The sequence below is a fragment of the Balearica regulorum genome, chromosome 2 (assembly GCF_011004875.1).
Source record: "Balearica regulorum gibbericeps isolate bBalReg1 chromosome 2, bBalReg1.pri, whole genome shotgun sequence".
Lineage (NCBI taxonomy): Eukaryota > Metazoa > Chordata > Aves > Gruiformes > Gruidae > Balearica > Balearica regulorum.
In genome coordinates this window covers 118,805,724-118,823,601 of record NC_046185.1, presented here as the reverse complement: position 1 = coordinate 118,823,601, position 17,878 = coordinate 118,805,724, and the positions used below count along the sequence as shown (strand labels likewise).

At 41.0% G+C, this 17,878-nt stretch overlaps 1 protein-coding gene across 7 annotated transcripts in view; it reads right to left on the bottom strand.

The window, feature by feature from the left end:
• MYRIP (myosin VIIA and Rab interacting protein) overlaps positions 1-17,878 on the bottom strand; it is a 238,508-nt gene that overhangs the window by 30,803 nt on the left and 189,827 nt on the right. For all 7 annotated transcript variants that reach the window (XM_075745559.1, XM_075745553.1, XM_075745555.1 and 4 more), the window contains 2 exons: positions 5,712-5,889; positions 1,045-1,694 (listed from right to left, as the gene is read on the bottom strand). In XM_075745559.1, the coding sequence (XP_075601674.1) occupies positions 1,045-1,694; positions 5,712-5,889 (828 nt within the window). The remainder of the gene's footprint in view (positions 1-1,044; positions 1,695-5,711; positions 5,890-17,878) is intronic.

Sequence of the window (17,878 nt, the reverse complement as noted above, 5' to 3'; positions counted from 1 at the left end):
CTGATGTCTTTCCAAGGGAAATATAGGCTAGGAGCGTAAGCAAAGAAAAACCAATTCCAGGCATCCTAAAATTGCTGAGATGGCTTCAAAGACAGGATCAGGTTGCTTGTAGTCAGAGGCATAGGGAGAAGAGAGCACGTAGCTCCTCGCTTCAGGCTTACCATTGCTCTACTGCAGCAATGATGCAGCTACAGGATTTGAGAGGGGTAGGACAGGGGAAACAGAACTGGACAAGGGGTCAGTATTCTCCTCATCCAGCTGGGTAATTAGTTAGAAGTGTGCTTGTACTGCTAAACAAGTTTTGGGGGACAACTGGATCCCTTACATATATCAGTCCCAGGCCTGGACAAACTCCAAACAGACTTCATTGCTTTTTGGTTATCTCACACTTGTTTAAAAGAAATGTTTGTGGAGTGCTTTGCTGCCTTCAAGTTGCATGATCAGTTATTCCGAGTTTGAGCTTTTACATTCTGTTTGGTTTTCTTTTTTTTTTTTAAATCAAATGACAAATTAATTAAATGGAAGTATTTGTAAACACACCAGAACTTATAATCAAGTCACCAATTAAATGCAGACATCACTTGGGCCATATTTCAAAAACAGACCTTTCTGAATTTCTGCTGCTCATTAGCTTTATCCTTTACCAGGACATTGCCAAACAGCACACAGAAGACCCCCAGGCATATGAGTTATTTCTTATTCCAAAAATAAAGGAGTTAAAAAACACCCCAATGCAATAAAACAGGTGATTAGTCAATATTTGTTAGCTGTTGGCTAATGCTGACTTTTTTTTTTTTTAAGAGCACTGTATCTTACAGCATTAACAATGTCATTGATCAGATGGAAGTGGCATATTTGAGAGAGAGGCAAAGCCTGTTCATGGTATACGTAACACTTTACCTTTGCTTCTTCTCAGTTATGCGGCATGAGGAGGATAAAGCTTTCAAGAACACTCCACCTCCCACTCACGATTCACAAGTCTAGCTTGATTAGTTTTGCCCAGCTCTTTTTGAGATTGCATTCAGTAAGCTCAAACACAATTACCTGACTTAAATTCATCTGGTTGGTTTTTGTGTGATTTTTTCCTTCACATAATTCTTCAGAAATGGCTTTGTTCTTCCTCCACCTTCTTGATCTCTTTTCTAAATCGTAATGGACTTCTTCAGTCTCACTGCTGTCCGAATACTCCAAGCTGGTTGCCTGTGGATTGAAATTTACATCTAGTTCTCCGTGGAAATGTTTTTTTTCCATTCTGGGCATATCACTTTGAGTTCTGCTTTGTAACCACAGAAGTTTGCTAGGTCCTTTAGCTTCCTGGGAAGAATTTACTGAAGATGTTTCAGAATCGGAGAACAGCGTCTCAGTATTGGTGTATAACCCAGAGGAAGGGGAGGTCACTGCCTGGTACTGATCATTGCCATACACCCATTCAGTACCATACTGGGAATTGGCGTAATAGAAATCGTCTGGTAATTGCCGAGGTCTCCGACGCAGCTTGTTCAAGGCCACATTCCAGTCGTAGTCATCCTCGCTGTCTGAGCCCATCTCATCATAGGCAGACACAATGCTGGATTCATTCTCCAAAGCTTCAAATACTTGACTCTTTGGTTTGGCGAGCATTCGAGGACGAGGCAAAGTGACGTTCTGCAAAGCCACCCAGTTTCCATCAGTGCTTTGAAAAACAGAAGGTGGATCTATGAAAACGAAACAAGAACAATTATCATTACGTGATCAGTGTGAAAGGCTTATTTCACTTGCCAATTGGCAATCAACTGGTCACAAATTGGAGGGTTCAACAAATGAACTAATGCAAGTGTTGCTGCTACATGAATTCTCTCGCATTGTGAGCCATGCTGCTGTACTTTTAATCAGAAGCCACTGCTTAAAGTCATGGTGATGACCATTTCAAATGTGAGAGTATTTGGACCAAAGTGTTTTTTTAGAAGAATTATTAGGAAAGGCTGAGGGAACATCAGTACACAGACATGCATAAATCCTGTCTTTTGCAAATGTCTGCAATTCTGTGTGCAGTTCTGGTCCCCCATCTGGAAAAGGAAAGATGGAAAAGGATCAGAGAAGAGCAACAAAGGTTGCACTAGGTTCTGAAATGGCTTCCATTCAAGGAATGATTAAGTAAGCCGGAGCTCTGCCATCTGGAGGAGAGAAGACTGACAGGATACATGCTAAGAGATGGGGGAATCTCTTCTAACCTAACTACTGAAGGACACTGAGTGAAAGTAGTGAAATCAAGGTTCAAAACAAACAAAAGAAAGGAGCGGGATGCAATGGGTACCAGACCTGTGGAGCTTCTTGCATGAGGGTGTTATGGATGCTAGAAATTAATCTGAGATAAAACAGAGATGGCTATGGACATAGAAGAGAAATCCACTGAGGTTTACTAAATACAGAAAAACACTTCTAGCTGAGGTAGTCATGAATCTGAAAGTTCTGGAGGTTCAGAGCCTACTCTGAGGCAGCATGAAAAATATTTGCATTCTCCTAATCTTTCCTAGGCTCTTGCTTATGGCACGCTGCTGTTCTATCCTAGACTAAATGAGTTTTTTGTCTGACCCAAGCACTGCTTGTATTCTTACACTTCTTCAGCGTATGTTTTACAACCCCAACAGAAAAAAAAAAAGAAAAGACACAAATATGGTCAAAAAGTACTGTACAATTCACAAAATTGCATTTCTTCTAAATTTAGATTCCATTTCCAATCAAACTTGAAAAGTCCCTTAATGGGAAATGTGAATCTGTGATGACTCTGCCTCCCACAGCAGTTGAATAAATATATAATGCCATGGATTTACACAGTAATCTCAGCCTACTGAATGAACTTTTCAGCCTTACAGATTCCTTCCATGGGTTCAAATTTGCCATTTGCAGAAAACTGTAGAAATACCTATTATAAACTATTAGTTTTCTAAAACTGTAAACAGAACATCACTATTTAAAAATGGAAGTAGTAAAATCTGGATAGTGTTGTAGATGATACTCAAGCATCTTGCATTATATGACTATAAACACTTGGAGCTCAAGAAGATGACTTTCTCCCTGGAATTGTTCATAAAGAACTTATGTATACAGTAAGAAGGTGTGCTCAGTTAAAAAAAAAAAAAGTCTGTGGTACACTACCACCACCAAAACATCCCCAACAAAAAAGAAACAATAATTAAATGGTCATTAAACTTAGGAGCTATGCAAGATTTAGAACAGTTTTTGTATTTGTTACTCATTTGAGTCCTTTTGGCTTGTTTTCACTTCCTAAATTTCATGAGAATTCAGAGAACTTAAGAAAATACATCACTGACATCATCTTACTCCTGCTTAAAAAGAAATCAAAATAGTTTTCCTGTAGCAGTGACCAGCTGAGGATATAACTGAAGTCAGGTTTATAGAGAGAACTAATAACTCTTTATTTTAACAGCTGATTTTGGAGAAGAAAAGAAAAAAAAAGAATACAAGCTATCAGGCATAAGTTCACTTTTTCCAACTAAAAGTATAAGATTCTCTTGAGAGAAAGAGGACCTTTCCTTAAAAACATTGTTCCTCCAAACAAAGCAAACAGCTCTTCAACACATAACTCTCCAACAGGAATTGAATTCTGCTGCATGACATCACACAAACATAATGCAGTAGAGTGTCACATCATTATACATTTTTCTCTCCCAAACCATATCCCCTTATTTTGTTTAGCAACAACACATAAGAATTGGTCAAACATCCTCAGTTAACTGAAGAAAGGACAGGATAGTGGTTGATTACGTCTTGAAGGGTAAGCGGGGTGGAAAGGAAAGCTACCGAGAACTTTATATTGAGAAAGCTGACCCAGTTTTATCCCAGCTTCAAGTAATGTCAAATGCTCCCTTCCTGATTTTCCAAAACAAAGTCACTTACTTGAAAGAATGGATTTTGCACACAATACTTTGAGTATACGCTATAATTTATCCACGTGAAAATGAAAATAGATTTAAGAAGTCTCATTGTGAAACTATTGCTAAAGGGGAAAAAAAGCACTAATTCATGATTTGGCTCTGCAAAATTTACTACTGCATAGGTGAGATCATATTTACACAAATTAGCACAATCAGGTATTTACTATAAGCTCAACAGGCACCACAATTTCATCACAAATGTGGTTCCTAGATGAAAGCAGCAGAACAAATTCTCTGAGTAGAGCACCTGAAAGGAAACTGGGTCAATTTGGCATTCTGCTATGGTTAACCAATTGTTAAGTACTAAATTGCTCAACAGTTGAATTCAATGGGATTGAAGTGGGTTCTTAAATTTAAGCACCCAATTAACTGCTTTACTGAAAATAGGCCTTCCACTAAAATGTCCAGGAGAACAACACTTCCGATAGGGTGTTGAAGGAGCAGTTCACAAAGTAATGCATACTTAGTTAAGTCAGATTTTAGTACTACTTTACTATCACTTTCTTTTTGGGAGGAGGAGAGGTACTGACACTGTCTAATTTTCAGTCTCCCAGGTTATCAATTGACATTACTGATAAACAAATTGAATTGATGGGCAGCCCCCATCCCTGGTCCCCGCTACACCCAAACACATATTTTGGCTGCTGCTGCTTGCCAGCGCCTAGTGAGCCAGCTGTGGGAGTTAACCAGTAAACTCACCCTACAAAAGAGAAGTTTTCTGCTTGTTTAGCTTCATGAACCAATTTGCTACAGATGTCAGATGGGTTCTACAGCTGTTACAAGAGAAGAAGCAGGAACAAGCAGACTCTGCCATGGGAGGACAACAGCAGCAGAGATGTTAGCTTTGCTGTCCCCAATCACCTGGAGCCAGGGGCTGCTGCTGAAGTGAGCAGTTCAGCCCTTCCCCTTGTGCAGCTGTGGGGATGAAAGCTAACCAGCTCTTCTGTGCAGAAGTTGCCTGGTGCTACACTCTTGTGGCCTTGTGAACTCTACAGCCAGAACAAGAGAGGCAGTGGAAATGGGACCCCCCACAAGGAAGGGACCACCTTCTTCAATGACAGCCTATACTTAGGTCATCTTGAAGTAAGCAGGGAATTGCAATCTATTCCAGGGTGCTGATTCAGGAATGGGGCTAAGATACTCACCATTCATCATCTTATTCACATCTGTACCTAATGCACAGAAAGACAGAGGACATAGATCTAAGAAAACTGCTGGTCTGTGAAGTTCCTACTCATACAGCTTCCTCAAACTGGTGTGGAAGGAGCAGTTAGTAGGGCTGCACAAAACTGCACTGGTGAATTCATCGGGGTTGAAAATCAAGGGGCAAGGGGGAATCCTAAATGTGAATTATTTCACTGTTTGGTTCACCATGTAACCTCGTGAACAGTTAACCTGTGCAACAGAAGGGAGTCTGTGGGCAGCTGCAAACTCATTCAACTGGAGGACAGGTAACCAGGTGACAAAGCAGGGCCCTTGGGCTCTTCTGTTTTAAAAGCTCTGCAATGTATCCAAATTAGATGCCTAATGTTTCCTAACAGTCCAAAATCAACTCCCTAAAGGCCCAAATTTTGAATCTTTTCTTGGAAAAAATACGATGGTAAGATCAGCAACAAAAGCATGACACTCAGCATCACCAGACATCTTTACATGTGACCCCTGCAAGCACAGAGGTCAGCAGAAATTTCCTGGAGAGGGTCACCGTTTTAAGTTGTATTTATTCCACATGTGAGTGAGTACCAAAAAAAGAATCATATTCGTACTAGAAATATTTACTTGTTTCATTTAGCCTGTCCACACTTTTCCAGCTGGGTAATGCAGAGAGCTTGCGTTCCTTCTGTTTCCTGAATTGTCCTTTTTGCTGCCTCCAAAGAGCCTCAGTCACAGACGATGCAGGGTCTAGTCCTTTACTGGGCATGTCTTCACTAGCCAGGGAGAATGCAGACTGAGACCTCTGTGGGAATAAGAATCAAAGAGCAGAATTTAAAAATAGAAATACTTAATTATCAAACTCTTTCTCATAATTAGTATGAGTATTCAGTTACCCATGGAAGTGAGGAATCTGTTAGCATCCGGAAATGGAATTTAATGGGTTCAAAAGAATTGTTTCAGCACTAGATTGCTTACTTATGTGCATTTCTGATGCTATGCAAGGAGGCAGGAAATTGTTTATACTACCATGGACCAGATGGAAAGAAATAATTAAGGTGAAGTTGTTAGGAATGTGCTTGGTGAGGACTGATATCTAACTGCTTCCACTCAAGCTAGTCAGAAAGAGATCCCATTGTGGTGAGACATGATGATCTATTGTTGGCTCAACAGGCCATCTGGTGTAACAATTTGCAGAAGTTAAAAATTAAAAAAAAAGCAAATAAACAGACTGTTCCCCAGAAATAGATGTGCAACTCAACTGATTTTAATACAGAATTATTTTGTTTGCTAGGACATACATATCACACAATATGCTGGGCAGTTTTATGCAGTCTTGCTAATGAAGTCCACACAGCCTACAAGTGCACATCTATTTGTTTCCAGGAGGGTCACGTTTCACGTCCAAATGAGGTAAAATACTGTTGTGATTGTTAATGAGCCCTGATTACTACTGAAGGTAAGGCATTTTCCTTTGGATCTACATAAATAGATCAGACATTTTAGTTTTGACTGAGGCACTGGGGTCAGTTACAGAAGCCACATTTAAATTTGGTCAGATTTGAAAAAACCTGTGAAAACTGGTAGTGTCCTGCTTATTTCAGGAGAACTCACCCTTACATATCAAATCACATATGTAATTCTAGAAACAAGGCTACAGCAGCTCAAGTCAAGCTTTAACCTGTAGTTGACGCCATTTTGCTGCAGCACAATATATATTTTTTTAAAATTAATAACTGCTTTTGATGACAGTATGTGCTTAGGCAGCTTGAATGGCCAAAGAGATCATTTTTTTAAATGACAATTAGCTTTTTTTCCCCATAACTTTTTATGACTCAAAACCTCTGTCTTGGCCTTCATAACAGGGTTAGTAAAAGACTGTCTGTATATGCCAGGGTTTCATTAAGAAATACATTTTCAAGTCACTCAGCTTCTCCACACAGGCACACTCAAATCTTTGTACAGTTTAATTGACGATCAAATTACAAATAATTAACTAAAGCTGTTAATCTCAAACCAGCCAGTCTTTGCCTGCATCAGAGCTCTGCTTTGCACTGGTGCAGATGAGGAAAAGGGTAACTTGACTTTCAGCTATTTTCAAGTCCCTTGAATTCCCGGGGCAGCATAAGCATTGCTGGGAGTCCTCCTGGCTTGAAAGCAACACTGACACCACTTCTCTGCCTGTACCTTCTCCCATCTGAAACGGTCCTGTGTGGGGACCCATGTACCATGCCCCAAGATTTAATTAACTGCAAATCTTCCTGTATCCTTGGCTCAGCAGCATGATTTCGGAACAGATTCAGTAAAAAGAAACACAACAAAGCACTGGGGTTTACGTTTGGCTTCTGAAATCTGGAGGAAAAGCCAGAATTATTGCCCTAGAATGGAATATTTTCTGTAGCGGCAATGACAACCTAACTTGGTTAGTCCTGTCCATGCAAAGACACAGGTTCTAACATGATGCATTGGAGTGTTTAGTTTCAAATTCAGTGACACGAACTACTAAAAATAAGCTCATAGTGCCGTATAATTTTATTATAGGGAATCTTTCAGATGAGTCACTTATACAAACCAGCTATATTCAAATGTATATTTAGGCTGTTTCAAATCTCAAACTAGATCTTCAACTGATCAAGATCATCTGAATCCTCCTTAACCCTGTAAAAGGGTTAATAATTTAACACAATACAGAAAGGTGCATAAATTGTTTTGCTATAGGAATTTGCTCATTAACTTTGATTGCATCCTGCCAGGATATATGGACAATATAAACAATTCTGCCACAAATTTGCAGCCTGAACTATGACAAATTTTAACTGTGCTGTGGCTCGCTTCACTTTGTTGTAAAGTAAGAACTACTGAACTTCCCATTCTTACAATAAATTAGGTCCAGTTCACGTCTGCCATATCCTCTGATATCTTTGTGTTGAAGTTGTTACGTACCGAAAGCAGCAAGTTGTTGTGGCTGTCACTATTTTCACAGCACCAAGAATATTCTCTCAGGGCACATTCTTTTTCCATGTATATGGCAAACAGAGAGAGATAAGAGTTCTGAAGAACCCAGAAGAAGGAATATCTTACAGTTTAATCACTAGTGTCTATTTTCCCTTATTACTTAAAGAACTGGATCATAAGAAGGAGAAGAAAAAAATCAGAAAAAACTGAAGTAGTCTGTTTAATGATAACCTGGGCTGAGATAATGAAAGTAACATGTTGTCTCTTATTATGTAAAATCCGTAGGTTTGACAACTTTTCTGGTGTTTTGTTTAAATGGCAGCTTCTCGCCTGCCTACTCGCTGTTTCATAAACACCACAGTAAAGGGTGCATCGCAGAAATGGCAGTGTCTGCACTTAGCACTCAACCAACCCGAGACCCACCAGCAGCTTAGCCCTGGCCACGCAGAACTTGGCACGGGCTGTGAAACCCGCCGAAGGAGCTCAGCAATCCTGCCCTCGGACCCATGCTTCTGCAGAAACGCTGCTATCAGCACTGCCTCAGCCATTTAAAGATAACTCAGGTGCCTCTACACTATAGGACAGATATATCTTTCAGGAGGACTAGAAGATACACAGCTTGAAGGATTTAAAAAGGAGAAGACAAGCATGAAGGGCCTGATGGACAAAAAAAACACTGAAAAACAAGGAAGCACATAAAAGAAAGTAGACAAAGTCCCATATGCTACAGCAGCCTAGGATCTCAAATAAGCTTATCCAAACAAGCTTATCTAAAACAAGCTGATTCTTTTAAATTGTGTGCTGAAACTTTTGGGTTGGGTCAGAGGGAAACTGCTCTCCACAGTTTCTGCCAACTGTCTGTGGAGAGCCGGAAATTGGTATTATGCAGGAACTCCTGCTAATTCCCAGGAAAATCCCTCCAAATGCAGTAAGGGAAAAAGTTTTTGGTGCCTCCAAAGCTTGGCTTGAGCCCATCCTCACCTTTCTACAGTTTATGTGAATTTTGGTAAAATCCCTCTTGGACTGCTCTCCTAGAAGTATCACCTCTTCTCACAGAAGATGGTTCAACGTCACAGAAGGCTCAAGGAAGGAAAATTAATGCCAAGCTAAAATAGCTTGACGACACCTCTGCATTCAGATCCTGAAAAAGGATGAAATGATGCTACTGGAAGAGGCTGATGAACTATAACTCTTCACTATTACTTCTGTAGTTCTCTGCAGTTCCTGTATCTGGGGAGATTTAAATGATCAAGATGTGCCAGTGTTCTAATAAGCTCCAACTAAGAAGAATAAATAAAAGTAGAGGATTAGGTTATTTCTTGTTCTGAAAGTTAGTTTTGGATAGTGATGGAAGTAGAATTGTGTTTTACTCAGACAAGTATGAGTGGAAAGAAAGCGTAAATATTCATCCCTGATAGCAGTTCAAATCACCGGTAACGATACAAAAAAGGAGTGTCAATAGCCAAGCCTGGTGTAGGAATAGGACAAAGGCATATCCTGGCATGAGAACAAATTAGTCTACACTGGCATAAACATGGCCATTCTTTTCAGAGCACAAAAGCAAATGTTTGTCCACAAGTTTATCTCCAATCAATTACCAACCTGACTGACGACTCTATCTGAAAAGCAAATGACTCAAGACCTTGTTTTGTTGCTTTTGCAATTAGGAGCAAACTAGAAAGTCAGTTGTTTGGTGTGAGGTGACACAGCAAAAGCTCTAATCTTGTTTGGCACATTTGCATCAACTTCAACTCACCTGGCACCACTAACTCAACAGCCCTATAGCACGGGCTGCAGCATGGGCTACACGCTTATGTATGTGCCTGCCCATGCTGCTGACTTCACTGCCACACTCACCTGTGGCAGGCAGCGTAAGTACACATCGCTGTGCCTCCCTTCATCACAGAGATCACAGCCCATCTGGAGATCCACAGGGGACATTTTTCCACTGTGGATGTTTGCATAGAAAGCATAACACTGAACGTAAGGGAACAGGGTCGAGAAGCCGATCTGGGGGCCTGGTGCTCCATGCAGTTTCCTTGTGCATGAATGCAGGGAAGTCCTAGAGGTAAGGCCAGCTGCCCAGATAGGCTCTTGGATCAGTCTGCATTGGAACAAGGGATATTTACCGACCAAATGGAGCAGTCATGGCCCTGAGTCTTTACCAGGGGCTACAAACTTGGACAGCAACAAGGTCTCAAGGCAGAAGAACCAATCCAGTCTATTTTCCAAAAGTATCTGAATGATACAGCAGCCTAAATATGATTTTCAAAAGGAGGCAGGAAGGTAGATGCTTTTGGTGCTGATTTATAATGACATGAGAGGTCAGGAAGACCCTTCCCTCCCAGGTAAAGCTACCAGAAGTTCTGCTTCCTCAGCAAAAAACCTTGTCAGCCAGGTGCTATTTTAGGTGTATTTATTTGTGATGAATTACAAGACTGCTATATATGTTTGCAGTCAGACACTAAGGTACTGCAACTGTTAGTTTCTGCAATAAATTAGTACATCAGCAGATGGCATTGCAACCAAACAGGTCATTTGCTATGTTCAGTGCACACTCTCCTCCCTTGGAAGCATGTGCTGCATACTGGATTGCTGTGCAACACAGCACAGCTTGCAAAATATAGTTACTGTATTGACAGGCATTTCCAAACACTTTCATAGATGAGTTCCCCACCGAATACTGCCTACTGGCATCTGCTGTGAGATGTTTGTTTCAAAAAAAAATTCCAGACACATTATTATTCTCTTGGGTTTTTTTACCCCTCTTCAGGTGATTTCTGCTGCATAGTTGTAACGTCTGCATGGAGAGAACTGAGCCTTCATCTTGTAATGCGCTAGTGCTAAAAGGAATAATTTTTGCACGTACAGTTCTGTTTTCATTGCTAGCCTTCAGGAAAAATAAAAAGGCAACACGGTTTGTGAAGATTAAAGGAGGAGCAAATAAAAAGTAATTGCATACAATGTTTCCTATTACTTAATAGATAGAAATATTCCATCTTCTGTCTATAAAAATTTACAAGTTCATGCTTCTGAACATTGAATAAATGCAAACAAAACATGTAACCAAAAGCAAGAACTTTCATAAAACACACTTGTGAATACTGAGTCTAACATTGATGATCTATGGATTCTGTACCTGGAATAACTCTCCTATATATATGCATATTGTTTAGAGACAATATCAAGATTTTGCTCTATATTCTTCCTCAAAAGATGAAAGAGTATGGGTAATTCCTCTTTCTTCTAAACAGAAGCCAAAGTCATAATTCAAAATAGATTCCAAAATCAACTCACTAAACTCTACAAAGGATATTCTGGATCATGTGCGGTTTTCTCCTCACTTCACTCCTATTGCACCCTATTTCTTTGGTCTCGTTTAACTAGTAAAACTGTAATTTATTCTGCACTTATGTATAGTAAATCGAGGACTCTCCCAGCTTCTCCCTGTGGGACAGCTGTTAATTCGGGCTTTGAAGACTACCTTGGTTATTCAGGCAGCCTAGAATTGACAGCACAAACACAGATGACTTAAATGCGACCTTATCCGTCCCCTCTTCTCACCCACAAATTCTACAGCTATGCCTGCTAGCGGTGCAGCAAGAACCCTTGCCCGCTTCTCACCTGTGCTCTATGAATACAATCAATGCGCAGGCAGAACCAGCAAGTCCCACCCACCTGAGCAAAACCAGTACTGATCCCTAAGCATCAACAGCTAATGCATCCTTTGGTAAGTAAACTCCCACACCAGGAAGCAGACAGTATGAGCTTGCGAACGGTGCCACTCTGCCACAGCCTATTTATCCCTGGAAGTGATTTTCACTCTGCTCAAATGTATGCAGTCCAGACATTCAGCAGTGGGAGTGAAATACCAAGAGTTTCAAGCATCTGTTCCTTCCTTAATCTTGTATGTGGCAAAGTATCTGTTAACACCCCTATGGCTTCTGAAAAAGGGCAAGAACAGGCAGATGAATGGAAGATTTTCACACTCCATTGAAAAAACCCTCCCTTCTTCATGCCCTGACCTAAACCCTGGCTAGGATATCCCAGTCATCAGGACAAATCGTTGAATAACCCACTGGAAGAAAGCAAAGATGACTGCTCCCTCTTCTGCAAAAGTCTTAAGAGCATCCGATCTTCCAGAGTCTGCCCAAGCTGACTTGTTGTTCACTAGTGACACAGACATAGCCTGGCTGCACTTTAGGTGGGTTTACCATCCTTCTACTGGGCTCTCGGGCAGCCAATCCCCTTAAAAGCATTGTTCCTTTAAAAGGAGTACAAAGATAACGCTCAGTTAATCAGGAATGGGTCTGTCAGCAGTATGAATTGCACAGCTGCATAATAGCACGTAAAGCCATGTTTGGGTGTGCGTTTATTTTGGTTGTTTGGATCAGTTGACCTTGAAGATCCAGAGATGGGTTGCAAGGGAGAGAGGCAGGAGGTTATTCCCCAACAAACCCATTGCTGCTGAGTATGCATGCAAGCAGCTCTACACATCACCACGCAGAAGTATAACACACAGTGTTTGAGGGATTTCCCCCCACCCCAGATAGTAAGCAGGGCCCACATGTGAAAATGCTATTGCTTTGCTTGAGAGGGATTTGCAAGGTAGTAATAAGGGATATTTAAGTATTGGTTCCAGATGATGAGTCTAAACATCCTTTTATTGTACTTATGGGGCTAACAATTTAGGAAAATGCTAGGAGTATAAAATAGCATAGTTCAATCAATGTAACGGATTTATGTGAATAAGTCTATAGAGGTTTGTGGTAAATCAATTGTTGCATGCTTTGACAGGAATAGAGGGCAGATGTACCAATGCAACTGTAATCTAAACAGTACCTTTACAGGTACCCTTGTTCATTTAGCTGTTACTATTTCTCACATGTTCCCCTGTGGCTCATTCTTCTTCCCTCTTACCGAACCTGGAATATTCTATTACATCTCTTTAAAAAACCAAACAGTGCAGACGCTTCCCAGTTGCATAATACCTTTCCTTTGAAGATACTGAGAGCTCCGTTAGTATCCTGTGATGACAGTATTACTATATAATTTACAAATGAGAAAGCTGAGCAACTGCAAAAGCAAGATTCCTGTTCTGGTATAGGGCAATATGATTCTAAATCGCTACTAGTGCACCCCACTGGGAGACTGCATGTGTATTAAGGGGTAGGGGAAGGAGGTGAGCTGGCATTTTCATCTCAAGTCTAATTGCAACCTCACATACAAACTCACCTTTTTTTCAAGAGAATACTCTTTACTGAACATGAATACTCTATTTTCACTAATTTCTAGGTTGCTCAGTGCCCCATGCAACCTTTCATGTCCCACTCTGACCCTCATCTACAAAGTTGTGCTCAGCAGTGCGCTCGCCCATCAGAGCGAATCACTGCATCTCCTACTCAAACACCCACTCGAGAGAGGAAGCCTTAAGTGTTCTGTGTTTATTTGCTTCTCGCTGTGACAATATACACCCTGATTTCATCTAAAAATAAAGTAAGATTTGTCAGGCAGCCTAGCTCTGAGCATCACAGGTTTTAAGTTAGACGTTAAAGCTTTGTGATACCCAGCAGTGTATTTGGATAACATCTTTAAAACAAAATAAAGCTGGAAGAACAACATATGATATAAATTATTTGGAAAATAACATTATAGAATGACCACCCTTCTCTGTCCTCTCTCCTACTCCCTTTCATGACCTAAAACCTATTTTGGTTTGCTGGCAGTAAGTGTAATTCAGCTGAATTTAGACCTGCATGAGCTTGATCATATATCTAGCATCCAAAACCGTTGTCTTGGATGTTTGTCAAGTGCATGAAACCAAGAATGAGTAATCTTCTGCTAGAGATACATCTCAAACAAACTCAAACTGTACAAACAACTTTAAAAGAACAATGCTGTCATATTTAGCCTTGCACTGATTATTTAGCCACCTGAAGCCTAAAAACAATGGTACTAATTGCTGAGCCAGAATTGCAAAAGTAGTTGTCTCCTATTCTGCTGCAGTGGAAGGAGGGAAATCGGCCAGATTACTGTGGACAGGGCCGTCTCGATCTGAAACCCAAATCACTTTTGCAGTAAGACCATGATGTTACTCCTGCAAAGTGAGCAGATGACAGTAAGATTTGTAACCTGGAAAGTACTTAGAGAAAGTTGGATCTTCTCATAATAAATATTAATAAAAAAAGACCCATTATTTTCTAAAGTACCAAGTGCTTTTCCATCTCAAAGCATACTGTTCTTTCCCATTCTGTGCAGAGAAGATGGTGCTGCAGCTGGCTGCCTCTGGAAGGAAACAAGACAGTAAATAACCCATCAGGATCCAGCTGACGGGCTTCTGGATAACTGCACATCTGCCTCATTGGAAGTAGGTCCCAGGAATACACTCTGTGCAACCTTCTGATCCCAGCTCATGTATAAAAGCTAAAAGCTCCATCTTCCCTATGACATGACACATTTATTAATTAGACATAAATATGATGTCTCTGATACAGAGTCATTGACAAGAAAGAACTGATGTCAGCTGGTGTCAACTTCCTACAGTGTTACGCCTCCCTCATCTGAAGCAGCTCTCCCCACTGTGTCGTATGACTGCTAAACAGGATTCCTCCTCAAAAAGGTTTTCTTCAAACATTTGTTTGGGACAAACCTACAAAGGTATACAGCACCTGCAAAACCTCCAGGGATTTCCAAAGCAGTGTTGGACCTCAGGCTTGTGGAACCTTCCTTCTCTTTAAAACAAATCAAAGGAAAAAATAATAAAAAAATAAACAACTGTCAGTACACTGTGGACCTTATAATTAGCTTAACCAGTAAATTTCTGCTTCCCCTGAGGTGCATCATAATGTGTATTTAATGAAATCCTCCTTTTCCCTATATCCCTAGCTGGTTTATATACTATAAATTATAGATAAGCTTCTGTTTATATATGCAATCTTTTAGCTGTAAAATAAAGACCACTAATACAGCACTTAGAACACACCAGAATGCCTGCACTCCATCAACATTTAAATGGGATACAATATGCCAACTGGTCGTTTGCTCTCAGTGGCAGTAATGTATTGGGGGGGAAATGGACTGAAAGAGCAGAGGAGCATCCTCCCATTGCTCTAAGCTCCTCCTATCCCAACGTTGTACAGCCTTTGCTTATTGGTAATGGAAAACAGATGGTGCCATCCATCTCTTTTTATGAAATGGGGAAATAAAATATTCAGCCTTGTATCACTATTTTTAGCATGGGCAAGGGATCTCAAAGAAATCTAAGAGGAAAAAAAAGAAAGGACAATATCTATAGCTACTACCACACCATAGTACTGCAGTTAAAGAATCAATAATATATTTCAGGGAGATACCGTGTGTATGTTAGTGTGTGTTCCTTAATATGAAGATCAATAGATTTTGCTCCAATCAAGCAGGTTTCATGCAGTTGGTGTCTTGGCACTGTGCTGTCCCCAGCTGACACAGCTCAAAGTCTCTGCATACAGCATTCACTTCATGCTACAAAGAGGCAGGAGCAGGGAGGTAATGCAGGGCTGCCAGACCCCACTGGAAGTTTCTGGCTGATAGGGATGTGCTACACACAAATAGCTGTGATTAAAAGAAAAATTGCTTGGCGGGTATAACCACGCAGTTATATCTGGGGTTATTACAGCTCCCCCCCAACACGCTCTAAGCAAGTGACTTTGGTAATAAAATGCAATGCAGTAATAAACGTGGGTTTCTAAAGGCCAGTGTTATAGCAGGCAACTGCCCTAAGTAACTGAATGTTACTAGATTTATTGTGCTAGCAAAACCACATGTATTGTCCTCTACAAAGACGACAAATAAAAATACTTGCTCTAAGATAAATTTCCAGTTTTAAATTATGAAATCCTAACTACCTTAAGATTTGCTATCCTTACCTTCCTGTCCTCTGCATGTCTGTCTGTCTTTTAATCATGTTTCTTCTTCCCTTTTATTTAATATATCTTGCTTCTGCTTGCCTCAAGTACTAATTTGTATGCCACATAGCAAAGAAAGTCTTAAACAGAGGAAGTTCTACTTAAATAATCCTTATTGGGAAACAGGTTCACATGTATAACACTAATAACCCACTAACAGTCAACTTGGGTAGCTTTGACAGAAAAAAATGCACACTTTTTTTGGTTTTTTTTTTTCTTCTCTTGGGGTTGTTGTGGCCACATAGTCTGTCTACAAAAACCTTGATTACACTTGGAGCATCTGCCCTAATAAATCTGTTGCAAGAGCTCCCCTGTTAGCTGTGGCATGTCCTAGTAAGAAAGGAGTTTTATCATTACAGGCAGATCTGTGCTCAAACCAAGCCAACACACACAGCTCAATGGCAGGATGTGTACACAAATCAAGCATTTGAGTTTTTTTGGTCAACATAATGTCATCACGTGAAGAGAGTTACATCCAGTTGGCAGCCAGTCACAAGTGGTGTTCCCCAGGGCTCAGTACTGGGGCCAGTTCTCTTTAGTATCTTTATCAATGATCTGGATGAGTAGATCAGTAAGTCTGCAGATGACACCAAGTTGGGCAGGAGTGTTGATCTGCCTGAGGGTAGGAAGGCTCCACAGAGGGATCTGGACAGGCTAGGTCCATGGGCATGGGAATGAGGTTCAAGGATTAGTGCTGGGTCTTGCGCTTGGGTCACAACCACCCCATGCAATGATACAGGCTTGAGGAAAAGTGGCTGGAAACCTGCCCAGTGGAAAAGTACCTGGGGGTGCTGGTTGACAGCGGCTGAGCCAGCCGTGGGCCCAGGTGGCCAAGAAGGCCAACAGCATCCTGGCTCGTATCAGAAGTAGCATGTCCAGCAGGACTAGGGGAGTGATCTTCCCTCTGTATTAGGCACTGGTGAGGCTGCACCTCAAGTACTGTGTTCAGTTTTGGGCCCTTCACTACAAGAAAGACATTGAGGTGCTGGAACATGTCCAAAGAAGGGCAACGAAGCTGGTGAAGGGTCTAGAGGGGAAGTTTTATGAGGAGCAGCTGAGGGAACTGGGGTTGTCTAGCCTGGAGAAAAGCAGGCTGAGGGGAGACCTTATTGGTCTCTACAGCTACCTGAAAGGAGGTTGTAGCCAGGTGGATGTTGGTCTCTTCTCCCAAGAAACAAGCGTTAGGATGAGGAAACGGCCTCCAGTTGCACCAGGGGAGGTTTCGTTTGGATATTAGGAACAATTTCTTCACCAAAATGGTTGTCAAGCCTTGGAAGAGGCTGCCCAGGGGACTGGTTGAGTCACCATCCCTGTAGGTATTTAAAAGACCTGTAGATGTGGTGCTTAAGGACACAATTTACTGGTTGGACTTGGCAGGGCTAGGTTAATGGCTGGGCTTGATGATCTTAAAGGCCTTTTCCAACCAAAATGACTCTATAATTTTATCTGTTAGGAAATACGAAAACTTTACTTATTGCAGCAGAGCCTTTCAGTAGGCTTTCCAGTAGACCCTTTGTTAGAGGTTGTATGAGTTTATTTCTGCTAGCCCAATAGGCTAACATAACTGCAACTATATTAGCCATGGGGGCAACTGGAGCTATGCTACCTTTCCAAGGGTGTCTGGTTATACTACGAATATTCTCCTCTATTCAAAGCAAAGCAAAAATAAAATACCTGTGCACTTCAAAGGACAAACAAAAACAAAACAACCCTAGCAAAGCAAAAGGCAGAAACTAAATTTATGGGAGAGGTGAGAATCCAGACCAGATGACCAAATTCATTCATGTTCCTTAACACACTGTGGGAAAACAATTGGACCAAATGGTGACAAATGTGGTGAAAGACACTGTAAAGAGGTAAAAAGTCCTTGTAAAGCACTGCACATATCTGGATCTCTAG